The 15014-nt window shown below is 35.1% G+C and overlaps 1 protein-coding gene across 32 annotated transcripts in view; it reads left to right on the top strand.

Annotated features, from left to right (window-relative positions):
• Window positions 1-15014, top strand: part of ABI3BP (ABI family member 3 binding protein) — a 173832-nt gene that overhangs the window by 33817 nt on the left and 125001 nt on the right. For all 32 annotated transcript variants that reach the window (XM_062596154.1, XM_062596364.1, XM_062596355.1 and 29 more), the window contains exons 3-5: window positions 1554-1622; window positions 5102-5234; window positions 14007-14188. In XM_062596154.1, the coding sequence (XP_062452138.1) occupies window positions 1554-1622; window positions 5102-5234; window positions 14007-14188 (384 nt within the window). The remainder of the gene's footprint in view (window positions 1-1553; window positions 1623-5101; window positions 5235-14006; window positions 14189-15014) is intronic.

Below are 15014 nucleotides of genomic sequence, written 5' to 3'. Positions count from 1 at the left end.
GTGGAGACTATATTACAAGTGTCTGACTGTAACTGGAAGGTCATGCAAGTCTTGATTGATTTAATATTAGCCTATGGGAGTAAGCCCTGCTAAATCATTGATGTATTTATTATTTATTTATTTATTTATTTATTTTATAGTGTTACAGTACAGACTGATAGGTCTGCTCTTTACTGAGAAACTTCTTACAAGAGGAAAACAGGTCGATAGCTTGAAGCAGAATACAGATAGTAGAAAGTTTAGTTTTGTTACAAGGAAGAAAAAATGGCTGCAACAAAATGGTTCCGAAAGTTTAAAGACAAAATATGTGTTGCAGAATGTGTCAGTGAGGGTTATCATTTTATATTTACTTGTTTTTACTTTGTTTTGAATCTCTATAGTGAAACCACAGCTAATTTTAAAAGTAGAATACAGTATGTTGTTTATTTTTAAAAAATATAGGATATGTTGTAGTCAGTAAGACAGCTCCATCCTCTGGTAGTGCTCCTGTAACTCTTTGGAACATCACTGCAAAACTGCTCAAATTATTCTTTATAAAAACATTAAAACAACCATCTCTGTAAGACATACCAGTGTAATGTGACTGGCAGTGGAAGCAGAGGAAAATTATTACATATACGAAGAAAACAGACTATTTTGACTTCATAACCAAATATGCCACTAGCTACTGATGGAGGTGGAGATTTGTTTTTGAAGTTGATTTTTTTGTAGATAATTGCTAGTATAAATACTATTTTAAAGTATCTACATCAGCAGCCTCTGATCTTGGAAGTCATCCTCAGCTGGCAGCATCGGCAACCACAACAGTAATCCACACTTGAGTTCTCTATTTGTGTGCATATGTAACGATGGGAACAATAGAGTACAAGCTTTTTCCAGCCATGTGTTGCTTTCTCTTAGACTGCACGTATATAAAAGAACAAAGTGAGATTTCTGATTTTTATGCTGGAATAATTTGAAAAGTATTATATGAATATAATTATACTGTTCAGTAGACTAGGCAAATTCCCTCTGAAGTCTTTCTTTTCTGTTGCTCATGAGCCAGACCTTGAGATAGGGAAGGTTGTAAATAGCTACAAGCGGCTACTGCCTAGGGAAATCTTGCCTTGTAGCAGAATGCAAGTCTCAAATGTCCCTCAGTCTCTGTGTAAGAGGTGCAACCAGCAATGTCTGCCCGCCTCAGGCTGTATCTTCTTAACTTCTATACCCATTTTGCTGTCTCTTCTTTGTCTTCATCCAGGCTTTCCTTCTCCTTCACTGCCAAAGTAGTGTTTGGGTTGAAATGTTGCATATATGTCTTGCCATCTTCACTTTGATACATATTTGTCAAAAGAAGGGCCCAGTTTTGTGTGCAGAGGTGTTTTATTCGATGGCTAGAATATTTCTGAATGATTGGTGAATAAATCTTAAAGGAAACATACCTGAAGATCACAAAGATAGGATAACCTGTCAGGCATTCATGGAATCTTGCACTTTTTTATGTGAATTATAGGTTAATTCCTCTCTCAAATAAATAGCAAGTCTATACTAATTGCTGCTTTCTTTTTTTACAGATGCAGAACCACGGTATTTAGTTTCAGTAAGACCGGCACGCAATTCAAATAACAAGAAATCTTGCTCAGGTATTTTGCCATTACTGCATCTCTTTCTCTCAATAATTAAAAGAAGACAGACTCCTGCTTTTATGGGGTTTCTCTGAAAAGGTGTTTGTAACTGTAGGTGTCTAAATTGGATGCTCAAATTCCACATGTGAATAGTTAGAATGTAGGCCTGTATTTCCTAGTGAGAAACTAGTCCCATATGTGGAGTTCAAGTAGAAGTAGTACCTGAAGATTGTTGTTGTAAAAAATCTCTTAGCAGTCTCATTTTATGGATGAGAATTAGATTACTAATTTCTGATGTTTAAAGAGGTCACCAGTGTATGTGAAAAACTAAATATGGGAAAGTTCAGCACATTTTATCTTGAAACATAATGATCTGATGGGTTGAGGTCTAATAATGTATATTCTCCTCAAACTGCCTTTAAGGATTCTGTCATCTATGGAGATTTTGGTATTCATACCTAAATGGAAATGATAATTTCTCTTGGTGTATGTATATCTGTAAATGAATACTAAGTTTACTGATGCAATTTGAGGAAAGAGGAATTCCTCTACCCAAAACTATGCATAGCAGAATAGAAGTCTGAGTTTGATTCTTTTCAGTGCCAAAAACTATCTACATGACTTTAATCATACCATTAATACTATCAGTGCTTTAATTGCTTAGGATTATGGAACTGTTGCAAAGAATAAACTATTTGTTTGTTTTTAGGTATTTATACTTTCAGATCTTTATATGGAATTTGTTCGAATTCTGGGTAATTACTTGGGATTAATTTCTCTTCCCTCATGGGCAAATGAGAAAAAGTGTGTATAGATGCCTCTAGAAAGGTCTTGAAAGGTGATTTACTTTCAGATACAACATCTATATATATATGTTTATGCTTATATATTTATATATATAATATATATAAAAATCCAAAACAGTATTTGAAGATTATTAATTTTATTATCTGCTGCAATTGTGGAAAATTAGATCATTTCCTTTAGTGATGGATCTGACTTTACCATTTACAATCATCTCAGCCTTGTAGCTGGCCTTATTCCCTTGAAGCTGATCAGCTGACAATTCTAGACCCAAATAAATGTGACCTTTGGGGAACTGGAGTTAGCACTGCTCTGTTTTTACACTTGGCAATATTTTAATCTGTTGCCTGTAGTTGAGCCTATACAGTGAATGCTCTTTCCCCCTTTTAATGTGAAGCAAATAAAGGGATTACTGTTTCTGAGACAAAAGTATGTTACACAAAATTACTAGTATTCAATGAAGAAAAACGATATTTTCTTTCCTTTTTTTTTTTTCTCTTTCTGGTAAAGTTACAAAGACGTTGAGTTAAAGAAGTGATTTTTTTGGAAACATATGACTGAATAACATAAAATCTTGGGCAGAACTGCAGAGGAGTCTGTGTATGGCAATCAGAACTAAACTGAGATAAGAGATCACACTTGATTATAATCAAAAGTCTTGGGGTCACTTGTTTCAAGCATGAGCAAAAAGCTTCAAATCCTCAGTTTGGTTCTGAAGGAGAACTTGAATGATAACCCCTTACATATTGAATGTCTACCCTAGACACAAAACTATTGACAGTTTCCATAAATACAAATAATTAAGTATTTATTGGGTCACAACGGAGCCAATTCAATAGCCCCACTGACTTTTTATCCACTATTAAAGCTAGAAATCAATAAATTGAAGACCTCAGTGGAGAGGCAGAAGAATGACAAAAGGTTGGAAAAACCTTCCACTCTTTTCTAGTGGAAGACCCTGAAATGTTGATCATTTAAGCTTTGGGGAGTGACACAGTCCTTGAGTATGTGATCAAGGACTTGACCACAGTCTACAGAAACTGACTTGTGAAACAAGATTCTGACAATTGACTTCTTAGTCCAACAGACAAAGATGTAAGAACGGCTGCTGGCTTCGTGCTGACTAGATATAAGGCAGGCATTTTGAACAGTGAGCGTAGTTAAACTGGAAAATTTACCAAGGATTGTGATAGAGTCTGAGTAACTGCAATCTTGTGAAGATTGGTTACGTATCTAAAAGATACACTGTAGTTCAGGTACCAATTAATACAGGGGAGCTGTGTGTTCTGCTTTCATATAGATCAAAATAGATAATTACATGGATACTTTTTAGTTTTATGGTATATAAATCATTACAGTCTGTAACTAGGAACTAATGGAAAAATGAAATTCAGATTGTATGTTAGTAATGAAGAGAATGGTATAATGAGTTCAAGGTAGGTGAGAACTTGATTTTTCTTTTCCTTAAAACTCATGTATTTTCCATGTTTCCTCAGGAGTAATTTAGAAAATAATTTCACTGTAGACAGGAGATTTGCCAAATAGTTTGATGAATAAGCTGTTTGTTTTAGCTTTTTGTTTAGCAATAGAGAAGGAGAATAGAAACCAACCTGGAAAACAAGAAAATTATTTGTACTTTTGCCTTCATAAAAGTATCATATGTTCCACAGTATTTTACATGATGTCATGCTTCTTCAGAAGGGCGGAGGGGAGAGGGGGGATTTTTTTGGTTATTGTTGTTGACATGTTCCGCATAAATATACAGTAAAACACCCACACAGTCAGTGGGTCCAGCTGCACATGTGTTGCTTGGGAATGCAGATCAGGGCTTGTTAGGTGGACCTATTAAGGATCAAGAGGCGTGAAAAGAGGCTTAGATTGACTTCACGATGGTGAATGAAATGTTTGGGAATTTTTGGCCTGTGTGTTTTTTTTTTCAGCGAAGGTATAGGTCATTAAGTATATGAACTGATATAAAGAATATATGAATTTATCTTAATTAATCATCTTTCATACACTGAAGTTTCTACTTGGTTTGCAGACTTCATATTGACAATTACTTCTCTAGATGATTTCTTTATTTCCAACCACTAGCATTTAAACCTTACTCAAAATTTCTTCCTTCATGTGAAGGATACATGTGCTAATTCATTCAGAACAAAGCTAAATTTAAGTATAATGCAAAGCTGAGCAATCTGAGTTTAGTAAGTGGCTAAATCTTTTGTTTTCTTCCTAGGTTGAAATATATGTTGTGCAATCCAGAGACAACCTTGGAAAAGTCTTTCTGTTGCCTCTGAGGCTTGATTATGTGTCTGAGATCTACTTTTCTAAGCAGTTTTCCTTATCTCTCCTTTTGGATCCTGTTAGCTGTATCCTCCCTTTCTTCCTGTCTGCTTCATTCTGCACTTCACTCAGTTGCTTTCAGGGGAGCAGCAGTCTCCGCTCCTTCCAGATGTTTCACTTGCTTCACTGTGAAGCCAGCAGATTACAGATTCTCTCTCTGTCCCCTCCCCTGTAAAATCTTACATTAGAAATAACAACTGTGAAAAAGAGAACTGTGAAAACCACTGTACCTTTCCCTTCAAATTTAGAAGAAAAGTAGATCTTCATTTTTCATTATCCAACTGCAAATAATTTCCCCTATATAATGTTTGTACATAACTTGTAATTGGAATGATCTGTTTCCTATGTAGGTCGGACCAAGACTCAAAAGCCTCTGCAGCTGGTAGTTGGAACTCTGACCCCAACCTCTGTCTTTCTCTCTTGGGGCATCCTAGTCAACCCTCAACATGACTGGACAGCAACAAATAACTGTGCTAGTGACAGGTAACATAACAAAATCCAGTTTTTATGATGGTCATGTTTTTTAGGATGGTCAACATTTCGAACTTGAAGGTATGAAGGTGATCATCTGGTGTGACTGAATAAATTTGACAGTAGAAATTAAAACATTATAGTAGCAGTAGTTCTGAATGTGAAGTAAGTTTGTACTTAAATTAATGCTTAGCAAGCATTTACTTGTTTTGAATGTGAATTCAGACAGGTGCCTACACAATGAAATGCAAAGCTTGCTAATTTCACTCTAGATCCCTGGTTCTTCTCAAAGGAGGCCTTAGCTCTACCTTCATTTGTGTTTGCATTAGGCAGAGAGACTTTGATAAATCATAGGAAATGCCTGGATTTAAAGCTGACCAAGTAGTAGTAAAACCACTCTTTAACAGTGCTTTCATAGGAGAATGGCACTTTGTTTCATTATACTTGATTTTTGTTTCCTGTAATTGGTCTTACCACTGCACCACTTTCCTTGTATTACAGTATGATTTTCATAAATTTTATTTTTTAAATACAACAAGATCTCTTCTACTATAAAATTTTTGTTTTGCTGTAATTATGTAATGGCTGATATGGCAGGTGGGGAGCTTAGGAAAGCTCACCAAGTAGCAGTTTCTAGAGAAGTCAGAATGCTGGATAGCTTCTCAGTTGAGTACACCATTATGTTCTAGGCAACTCTTAGCAAATGAGTAAAATTAATTTTCTAGGATTGTTAAAGTTGTTAATATTGAGCTTCTCCCTGCTCTGATATTTTGGTGTTCTCTTTGTATTCTTTTTATGACAAAGGCCTTTCTTTCCTTTTTTTTTTTTTTTTTTTTTTTTTTTTTTTTTTTTGGGGGGGGGGTGGGCATGGGCTTTGTTTACATCGAATTCACCGTGCAATGTTTTGTAAAAACTAGGAAGAAACTTTGTTCATCATTCCCCCCCCCCCCATACTGTTTTTCCTTTTCTGTTCTTTGTTCAGGATGCATTTATATCCAGCTTCTCAGCATCATCTTTTGCTTTATTACTGCATCTTTTATTATTGAGATTACTCCTTTATTCTTACCACTTTTGTATTTGGTCTGATTTGTAGCTGTCTAATTGAGAGCTTGACTCTACTTCCTTAGAAATTAATAACAAAAATCTATTGCTAGAAGGCAGGAAATGTCAAACTTAGATTATGATGAAAAGCCCATGCAGGCAATGAGATCTTTCAATACCTCCCAGGAGCTTTGGACTAACCATTTTCAAGCTTCAGAAATTTGTCATGAGCATCTTTATTATGGCCTAGAATCTCAGATAATATTGAAAATATCCAATGTCCATGTTTATTAGGAAATTGTTACAAAATGTTAGGAAATATTCATTGGACTTAATTGAATTGCACTTAATTGAATTGGATTTCTTTTTAGTAGAAATAAAAAATATTTTAAACTATTCATACCTCTAATGTTGCTCTTCTAATAAAGACACATATAATTCCCTGCAGTTAGAGTTGCAAGAAATGAATTGATCTTGCAGGAACTTGTACAGTCTTCTACGCATATGTGGTTTTCACAGTGTTTTTTACGATACACATATCTCTTCTCAAAAGAGAAGAGATTCTTCATCAAAAAAAGAAAACAAAGCACCCACTGAGCAGTGGGAAGGAAGGACACTTCAGAAGAAACACAGATCCAGTGTTAACTTACCTGGAGATTCAAGGCATGCGGTACCCACCATGATGCTTTCATCAACTCTGTTTTTCACCCAATAATTGAGTATTCTTCTTAGACTTTCCTTGACCCAAACTTTGAACAAACTGTTTAACGTGCTACGTAATGTTCTCCACTAAGTACACTGCTTAGTTGTACATTATTATTCTTGGAATGTATTTTGTATGTTTACCACTGCAGTGAACGAGACTTGCTTCTACCACATCTATGTGTCAAGTCAGTACAATCTCCCAGAGTTCAAGTGCTTTAATTGAACAGTTGTTTAGTCTAGTCAGCTGATTCCTCTCCCATTGTTGCTTTTAACATGCTCTCTATTTTAGTGGAACATTGTCAGAGATGAAAAATACCAAAGTACAGCCTAATTATTTCCCTTTCAACCCCCAAAAGAGGCCTTTTGTAAAAGAGTCATATTGTCCATTATATGGAAGATCAGAAGGATTAAACAAATGTTGGACTATTTGCCTGCATTTCAGTCTTGTAAAACTATTAACGGGTAGCTAGTTTAAAAAACCCTAAACCAAATTACAAATTGCCATATGAAATTTTGGGCATTTGCCTATAAACAGTTACCTGTTTTGCAGTCAAGCACAGAAATAAAGATAATAGAGAAAGAAAATTGGAAATATAAAAATTTAAGTGATACTTTTATTTTCTTTACCTTTACTGGACCAAGAGGCTTGTGATTTGTACAAGTTATGAGAATAGTTCTCCATGTGATCCACAATGTGTGTTTCTGTAATTCCAAGCAGAGAATAGATTCAAATATTTTTGCAACCAGTTTATATATATATAAAGAGAGATTGTTATATATTGGTTGTATAAGTGACCAGTAACAATTACAACTAATAAAAAATACTAATTATCTGGTGATTTAGTTTATCAAGTAGTCTTCAAGAAGTCATTGCAATAAAATGCAAGGGTCACATGCACATAGAACAATTTGACATTTGAGTTACACACATTGCTCAGGTGCAGTGATTGCAAAGGTGAGCTGATGGTTATGATAAGAAAATTTATGAAGTAATCCATCCTTAGCAAGTTCGCATCATATTAAAAGTTCAAGACTTAAATTCAGACAACTTATTCATCAGCATTTGTTTCTATTGCAGGGATAGACTACTTCACTTACTGATTCCTTTTTTATCTGGCAGATTCTACTCAGAGTGAGGTATTGAAATGTACTATTAATCATCAGCAAGATATTTGTACAGTGACTATCCTCTACTCTGTGACATTGGCAGTATGTGTTAATTTTGGTCCCTTAACTCAGTTCTGGTCATTAATTTCCCACTACATTTTAGATTTCTAATTCTGTCTGATCTGAAATGGAGTCACTGTTCTCAGCCTCAGATTTTACTGTCTCCAACTGACATTTAGCTTTTATACAAATGTTGCATAATATAAGCTAGTTGGATATGTTACTGACTCAGAAGATGGAAACCATATGGAACAGCCTGGATCTGCTGGCCAGGGTTTTCCCTAGTGCAACTCAGACCTCAGTGGAATATTCCTTGGAAGATGTGATTTTGTGAATGAATGATTTTTGAACAAAAGGTGCAACATTTTCAAAGAGCGTTGGTAGCTCTTCTATTGCTTCAATGAAATAATGACATTATTGCTTGTTTATTGCAAGCATATAGTATTCATTCAGCACAAAATGCTCTTTAAGAAACTCCAGTGAAGGAAAAGTTTTATTCATGCCATTCATCTTTCAGTTATTTTCATGTAACTCTCCAGAGATTAAGAACATAAGTCAAAGTGCTGCACATTTTCTGCAAGGTAAACTGAAACCTTCATTCCTTGTTAGAAGCAAAAATAGTCACTGCAATTAGGGTGGACTGGAACTCTTTGCAGTATCAAATCTTAGAGCCTTCTTGAAGCTATTATCTCTAGTCAGAGATACTAAAATGTAAAAAGCAGATGACCTAAACCAAAAACCAAATAATTTAGTTGTATAGTAATTGATAAAAGTTTCACAACACCAGAAAGGTTTCACCAACACTGTTAACTTAGTTTTAACTTAATTTTCTCAGCATCCTCTATTTTTGTGTATCAGTATGCGGTACTTGATGGAGGATGGCTAAGTTATGATAACCTGCTTAACAGTTCATGTTTAGTTCCCCCTTTTATGTTCCAGAGCAGAGAAGCTTGTTTCTCCTCTGCTTTCAGTGTTCAACCAACCATTATTGGATAGAGCTGTTATAATACACTTACTGGGGGTATATTTACAGTCCATTTAGGTGTCCAAAGAGAGAATGTACACTCTAGCATAGTCTTTTCCTGGCCTCACCTTTGGTTAGAACAACTCCACAGATCCTAAAACAGAGCAGGGGCCCTAACAGGCCTTCAGTTGTTTGGCAGAGGGGAGGGAAGGATCAGAAAATGTGTTAATCTCATGCAAGACGGACAGATTTTGTAGATAGGAACTGTATATTTTACTGTATCGAGTGGTCTGAATATAAAAATGATCAAGCTTCAAATGCATGTGAAGTAGAAATAGTAAATCTGAAGGCATGTTGTTTCCATGTAGCATACCTACTTTAAAAACTGACAAATTCACATATATATTACTTAAATGTGTTTATCTGTGTTTTAAATATTCTAATTCGTATTACCATTCAGTGTGGCTTTTTCTTACTTTATTAATTGTAGCCATCAGGGATGTGCTTCTTTCTCTCTTCTTGCATCTGTTGGTGACTATTACCTTCAAGTAAAATTGGCAACAAAAGGGAGTGAACAGTATACTTAACTTTGTGCCAGTTTGTGAAGAACTCAGTATATGAAAAATCATAGTTGAAGCCATTTTCATAATTGCTTTCTGACACTAAGCGGATGCTATGCTTCTAATGATATTTAACTATAAACAAACAAATAAGTATATATGTGAAGTCTTCTAAAAAGTTTAATTACATTCATATGCACAAAAATGCCATAGGTTTTATAATCTTGTATCTATGACAACATGAAATCACAGAGCAGAAATGTTGTATCTTCCAGGCTTAATTGTTTTTTTACTGCTATGTGTGATTCAAATAGTCATGAATAAATTGTTTGGAATTTGGGTTGGATCAGGTTCCAAAAAAAGCCCATAGTATTTATGCATACTGACAGTCTGGAAATCTCATAAAACCATCTGCCCTACAAGCTTTCCAGGATTTAATTGTTTGGACCCAAATATTTGACTGTACCAGCATTTTCTGGTAATATGGCTGAAATGAGTTTTGGTTAACAATTGGAGAAATGAAAGTGAAATTTTTGACAAGAGTGTGTCACTGATCATCATACTGATATATGATAGCTCAGTGTTTTGCCTATCTGTCCTAGAATTTTGTTCCTCAAAGAAGGGAGCAAGATTTCTATTAATTTCAAAAGCAAAAGTGTGAGCCACTTCTTTGAAGCACTCATCATATTTTATTATCTTGATATTAGCCTGTAATAAGAAAGCTAGTTTTAAGCTGAGAAATGAAAGATCTTGCTGCCCTCACCTATCCCCTCACCTATTCATGACACTTTCTGTTGGAGCAGTTGGAATATATTTCTCTTTCAGTTGTCTAGTAGAAAAGGAGAAGAGAAAAGGCTTTTACAGTCACCACAGCAGTTTGGTTATAAGTAGCCTGTAATGAAAAAAATAAAACATTGTCCATTAAGAAAACAGATTAATTTTTAAAAGCCTTAATAGAAGAACTCTGATGTTTAATATAGACCAAACTGGAAAAGAAGTGAAGTGGACCTTAAAATATTTTCTTAAAGTATTTATTGGAAATTGGAATACAGGTGCTATTAAATAAACATTGTTCTGATAAAACATACCCTTCTCCTACCCTCCAACAAAACAAATAATCAATAAAGATAAGAAGCAGGTAAATATGGACAGGTTTTTGTATGTGGTGAGAATCTATATTAAAATATAGTCTCACCCAGTGTAACTGCTCCAGAGTACAAAAACTGAGGTGTGCTACCTCCTTGCTGTTGAACCATCAAGCTAGAATTTACAGCTGTGAATGGCTCTGCAGGGTGTGTTTCAGTTAGGCTTTACTTAAGCTGTGTATCGCTTTTGTGTACTAGCTATTAGGGCCCTGCAGTACACGGGTCAATTTTTGATATACTTAATCACACAGAGATAAGTGTCTGAGAAACACTGCAGTGCACCTTTCCCCTCTACTTCACTGTGACTATATTCCATTTTAATCTTGCCTTGTAACATTTTCTTGGGGATCTGAGGGGAGGTTTCTCTAAATGTTTGCAAACCAAGAGAATAAGTTTTGCTAGTTTCAGATATACATCGCAGACCAGCTGTGCAAATTTTGTGTGTGTATGTCAGTGCCACAAGGGGATTGATATACGTAAGTGATAACTGGATTTTTCTGCGTTCTCATTTCTTCCATTGTATGTGTTGATTTCTTGATACTGTAATTTTAATAGCAAGAAGGTTTGAGAAAAAGGAGAAATTAAAAAGACAATAAAACTTCATCAGCAGGATGTTCTCATGCAGGCCCTGAAATTTCACTGTATTTTGCAGTTTGTTGGTCAAATTTGACAAAGAATTATTGTTGTTTAATAACAAAACATCCCATTTCTGAATTCCTGGTCTGATGGTATTTCCCCAAAAGTGCATATTGATGTACAGTTTGGATATTTGTAATATTCAAACAGAGTTGCTTTGCAGATTGCTAAATTTAACTTTGTTTTGATTTGCTTTTATTGAAATGGATTGTGGAAATTCTGTCATCACAGTCAGTGTTTTTTAGTACTACTTGTGGCAAGTTTCCACTGAAATAATTACATCCTTGGTGAAGTTTTTACAGGCTTGGAAAACTTGGAGTGAAGAGCACATTTCTCCTATGCTCCATGTGTCTATTTTTAATAGCACAGTTTGGCACAACTGTGATAATCTCCTTGTCAGATTTTTTAATAGTCTTTTGAATTTCTGTGGAAGATGATCTTTTTATTTAGATTTATGTTCTTGGTATTTTATGTTATGTTGGGGAGAAGGAATTTGCAGGTGTGGAGATAGCATTCACCAGCAGAACACTCTACAGTGGAAGCAAATGGGACAGCCACTTAACAGCCTATTTAGAAGAAACAGGATTTGGGGGGAGGAGGGAGTTCTGCTCTTCTCTAATGCAGCTACTGATTTGAACCTTGAGCTGAATTGAATTAGCATGTTTTCTTTCCACCAAATACAATCACTTCATATTTATCCCATTTAACTAAGAAAGGAAAACTTAAAGGATGAATATAAAAAGAAGAGAAATTTTGTCTTTCAGTCAAGCTGGGAAGAAGGTGGCTAGTTTTATTCATGCCATGTTTCTAAATCTGACTACGCTTTTCTAAATCTCTTATAAAAGACTATATAGAGTACAGCACAATGCATTTATGCTTCAGATGGGATTTATTTATTTGTGGTAGAGATTTCAAGTAAGCTCTTCAGTCTGTGTTAACATCTCTGTGGTTATGCATGAAGGGATTAAGGGAATAAAGGAGAGGAACTTCTCATCATATTAACACTGCCAATAATTTATTTTAAAGGCATTCTCTGTCAGTCTAGCTTGTAGCTAGATCTTATACTGCTTGACATACAAAGTGCGAATAGATCAGAACATAGAAATAAGATGCAGATTAATAATGCCCTTTTGTGGTGTTCCAGGAATCTATAAGAAGAGAGTGGATATTCGTAACTAATTATATTTATTATTTTTCCAAACCTGACTTTGAAAATTGCACATATGAAAATGGAGCCCGTGTAGCAAAGGAAAACATTAGCCATCGCTGCAAAAAAGGACTAGTTTTCGTATGAATGTATTTTGCAAGACTGATACTTGCCTAACCTTGGACTTCCTTTTAATAACCAAGTAGAAATTCCCCTTCTGCCTGTCACTTATACTCTCCTGTGCAAGTTACTTAACTTTGGCAAAAGTTGGTTTGTGCATTGACAGTATGGTGTTTGGCCTATTAATTCATTTTAAACTGGACCTTATGGAATGATACGTTTTCAGTTAAATAAAGCCCATTTTGGTTGTTTTCTCTGGGTCCCCTCCCTTATCTATATATAGTTTTCGATGTAATATCTGGATTAAATCTCCCAAAATGAGAAAATTTGTTTTTCTTCTTTTTGCTTCTGAGTGATTCTTAGGCATGTACTGTGAAAAAACCCCTCCAGTTTTGTTTGGTTTATAGCATTAGTTCTCCTCAACCTATTCATTAAGTGGGGAAAATATAATTGGATGGAATTCGTCATTTTTCAGCTGATGTAAATGTGACAAGGATAAGAATAATGGATGGATTTTATTTATGATATATGTAACAATTTCCAGTAATACTTTGAAAAAGTTGCCAAACCTAGCCTTTTTTTAACCAAAAAAAGGCTCATTCTTTCATTAATATAGTGGGTTTATTGAAGATGAGACACTGTAGCGGATGATGGAGCTCTTGTGCCATAACTTTCACCATTTTCATTGTGTTTCTTTATGCTCATTATCGTAGCAGCCATTCTTTTCAAGATGGTGTGGCTTGATTGAATTGGGCAGTTTCTGTAGAAATGCTTTTTTAAAATTTCCTAATGTGTTAGTATTCACCACATCATTGATTTTAAACTGCCAAAAGTAATATCTTGGTTTACTTTTTTGTTTTAAGTGTAGGCAATACATAATGGGATCACTGAATGAGCAATGTATTGCATAAATGTCAGCTTTTACTATTTTCCCCTTGTGAATATTTTTGGACTAATTTTAGGGGGAAACACCTTACCCTTGATGGATATAAAAGGCTTTAATAAATTGGTTGAGGCTTCCTGACTAATAGGCTGATGATTCCATTGCATAGTTCTGGCATATGTCAGATTATCAAGGAAACTACTTGTAGAATGAGCTTGCAGCTTGTGGTCAGAACCACACATGCTTGCCTGCAACCCATGTGAATAATGAGAATGTTATTTTGCTCTTGATAAAATACTCCCGATGCTGCGATTTGTAGGATGGTGAGTACAAACACAGGCAAACACATGCACGCACACACACACACACATACACACACACACAAGTTTATGTGTTTTCTTTTTTTTGTTAAACAGGTTCTATACAGTTCGCTACAGAGAAAAGGATAAAGACAAGAAATGGGTTTTTCAGCTTTGTCCAGTTACAGAGACAGTGGTGGACAATCTGAAGCCAAATACACTTTATGAATTTGGAGTTAAAGACAACCTAGATGATAGTATTTGGAGCAAGACTTTCAATCACAAGACAATTCTGTCTAGTAAGTATTTAGCAATAATTAATAGATACAGCAGTTTGAAAGCTTTTCTTTTGCTATCATAATATTATTTAAAGTAAACTACTGATCAATTTTTCCTTGTTTGAATTCCATCCCTATGCCCCTAACAAATTGTTTTAGGAATTGATGAAACTAGGAATAGTATGTGTTTGAAAATATTTTGACAAATGCTCTTTTCTCTCTGCAAATAACAGGGGATCTCCTGCAGATTGACAGAACTGTAATAGCAGTTGGTTTAGATGCATGTGACCTGTTGTCTGTGTATTGTTGCACCTCTTACTGGATTCCAGGCTTTCTCCTTCGGCCTTGTGTAGTAAGATCACAGCTAGGTGCTAGAAAGCACTACCCTGGCTTGAGTCTCATTTTATATCTGCTTGTAAGTGCAAGCTGATTAAAAGCTAGACAGAGCCTGTCCTATCCAGCATGCATCCCAGTGGGCCCCATACTTAGTATGCAATAAAAGTAAAAACTGAATTTTGACTTAGAACTGGATTCTGTTCAGTTTAAAATAAATAAATAGCTAAAAAGAGCCCTTTATGAGTCTGCTGAAAAGTTCAAATTGAAGTCAATTTTTGATCAAGGAATTTTACAAATAGTTTTTGTACCTATGCTCTGGTAAACTCTCATGTATGCTATTATTTTGGATTTTCATACAGCATATAGCATCTCCAGCTGTTCTCAGTCGTATTTCAAGTTTTTTTTTTTCCAGAGCCCTAGGGTAATGTGCATGCAAAGTAGCATCAAAGTAATCATTGAAAAAGCCACATACTGCTCAAAAGATTATTGCTGTCACGGAGGAATTCTTATG

The sequence above is a fragment of the Rhea pennata genome, chromosome 1 (genome assembly GCF_028389875.1).
Source record: "Rhea pennata isolate bPtePen1 chromosome 1, bPtePen1.pri, whole genome shotgun sequence".
In the NCBI taxonomy this organism is placed as follows: domain Eukaryota; kingdom Metazoa; phylum Chordata; class Aves; order Rheiformes; family Rheidae; genus Rhea; species Rhea pennata.
This window is presented reverse-complemented; position numbering and strand designations above follow the sequence as displayed.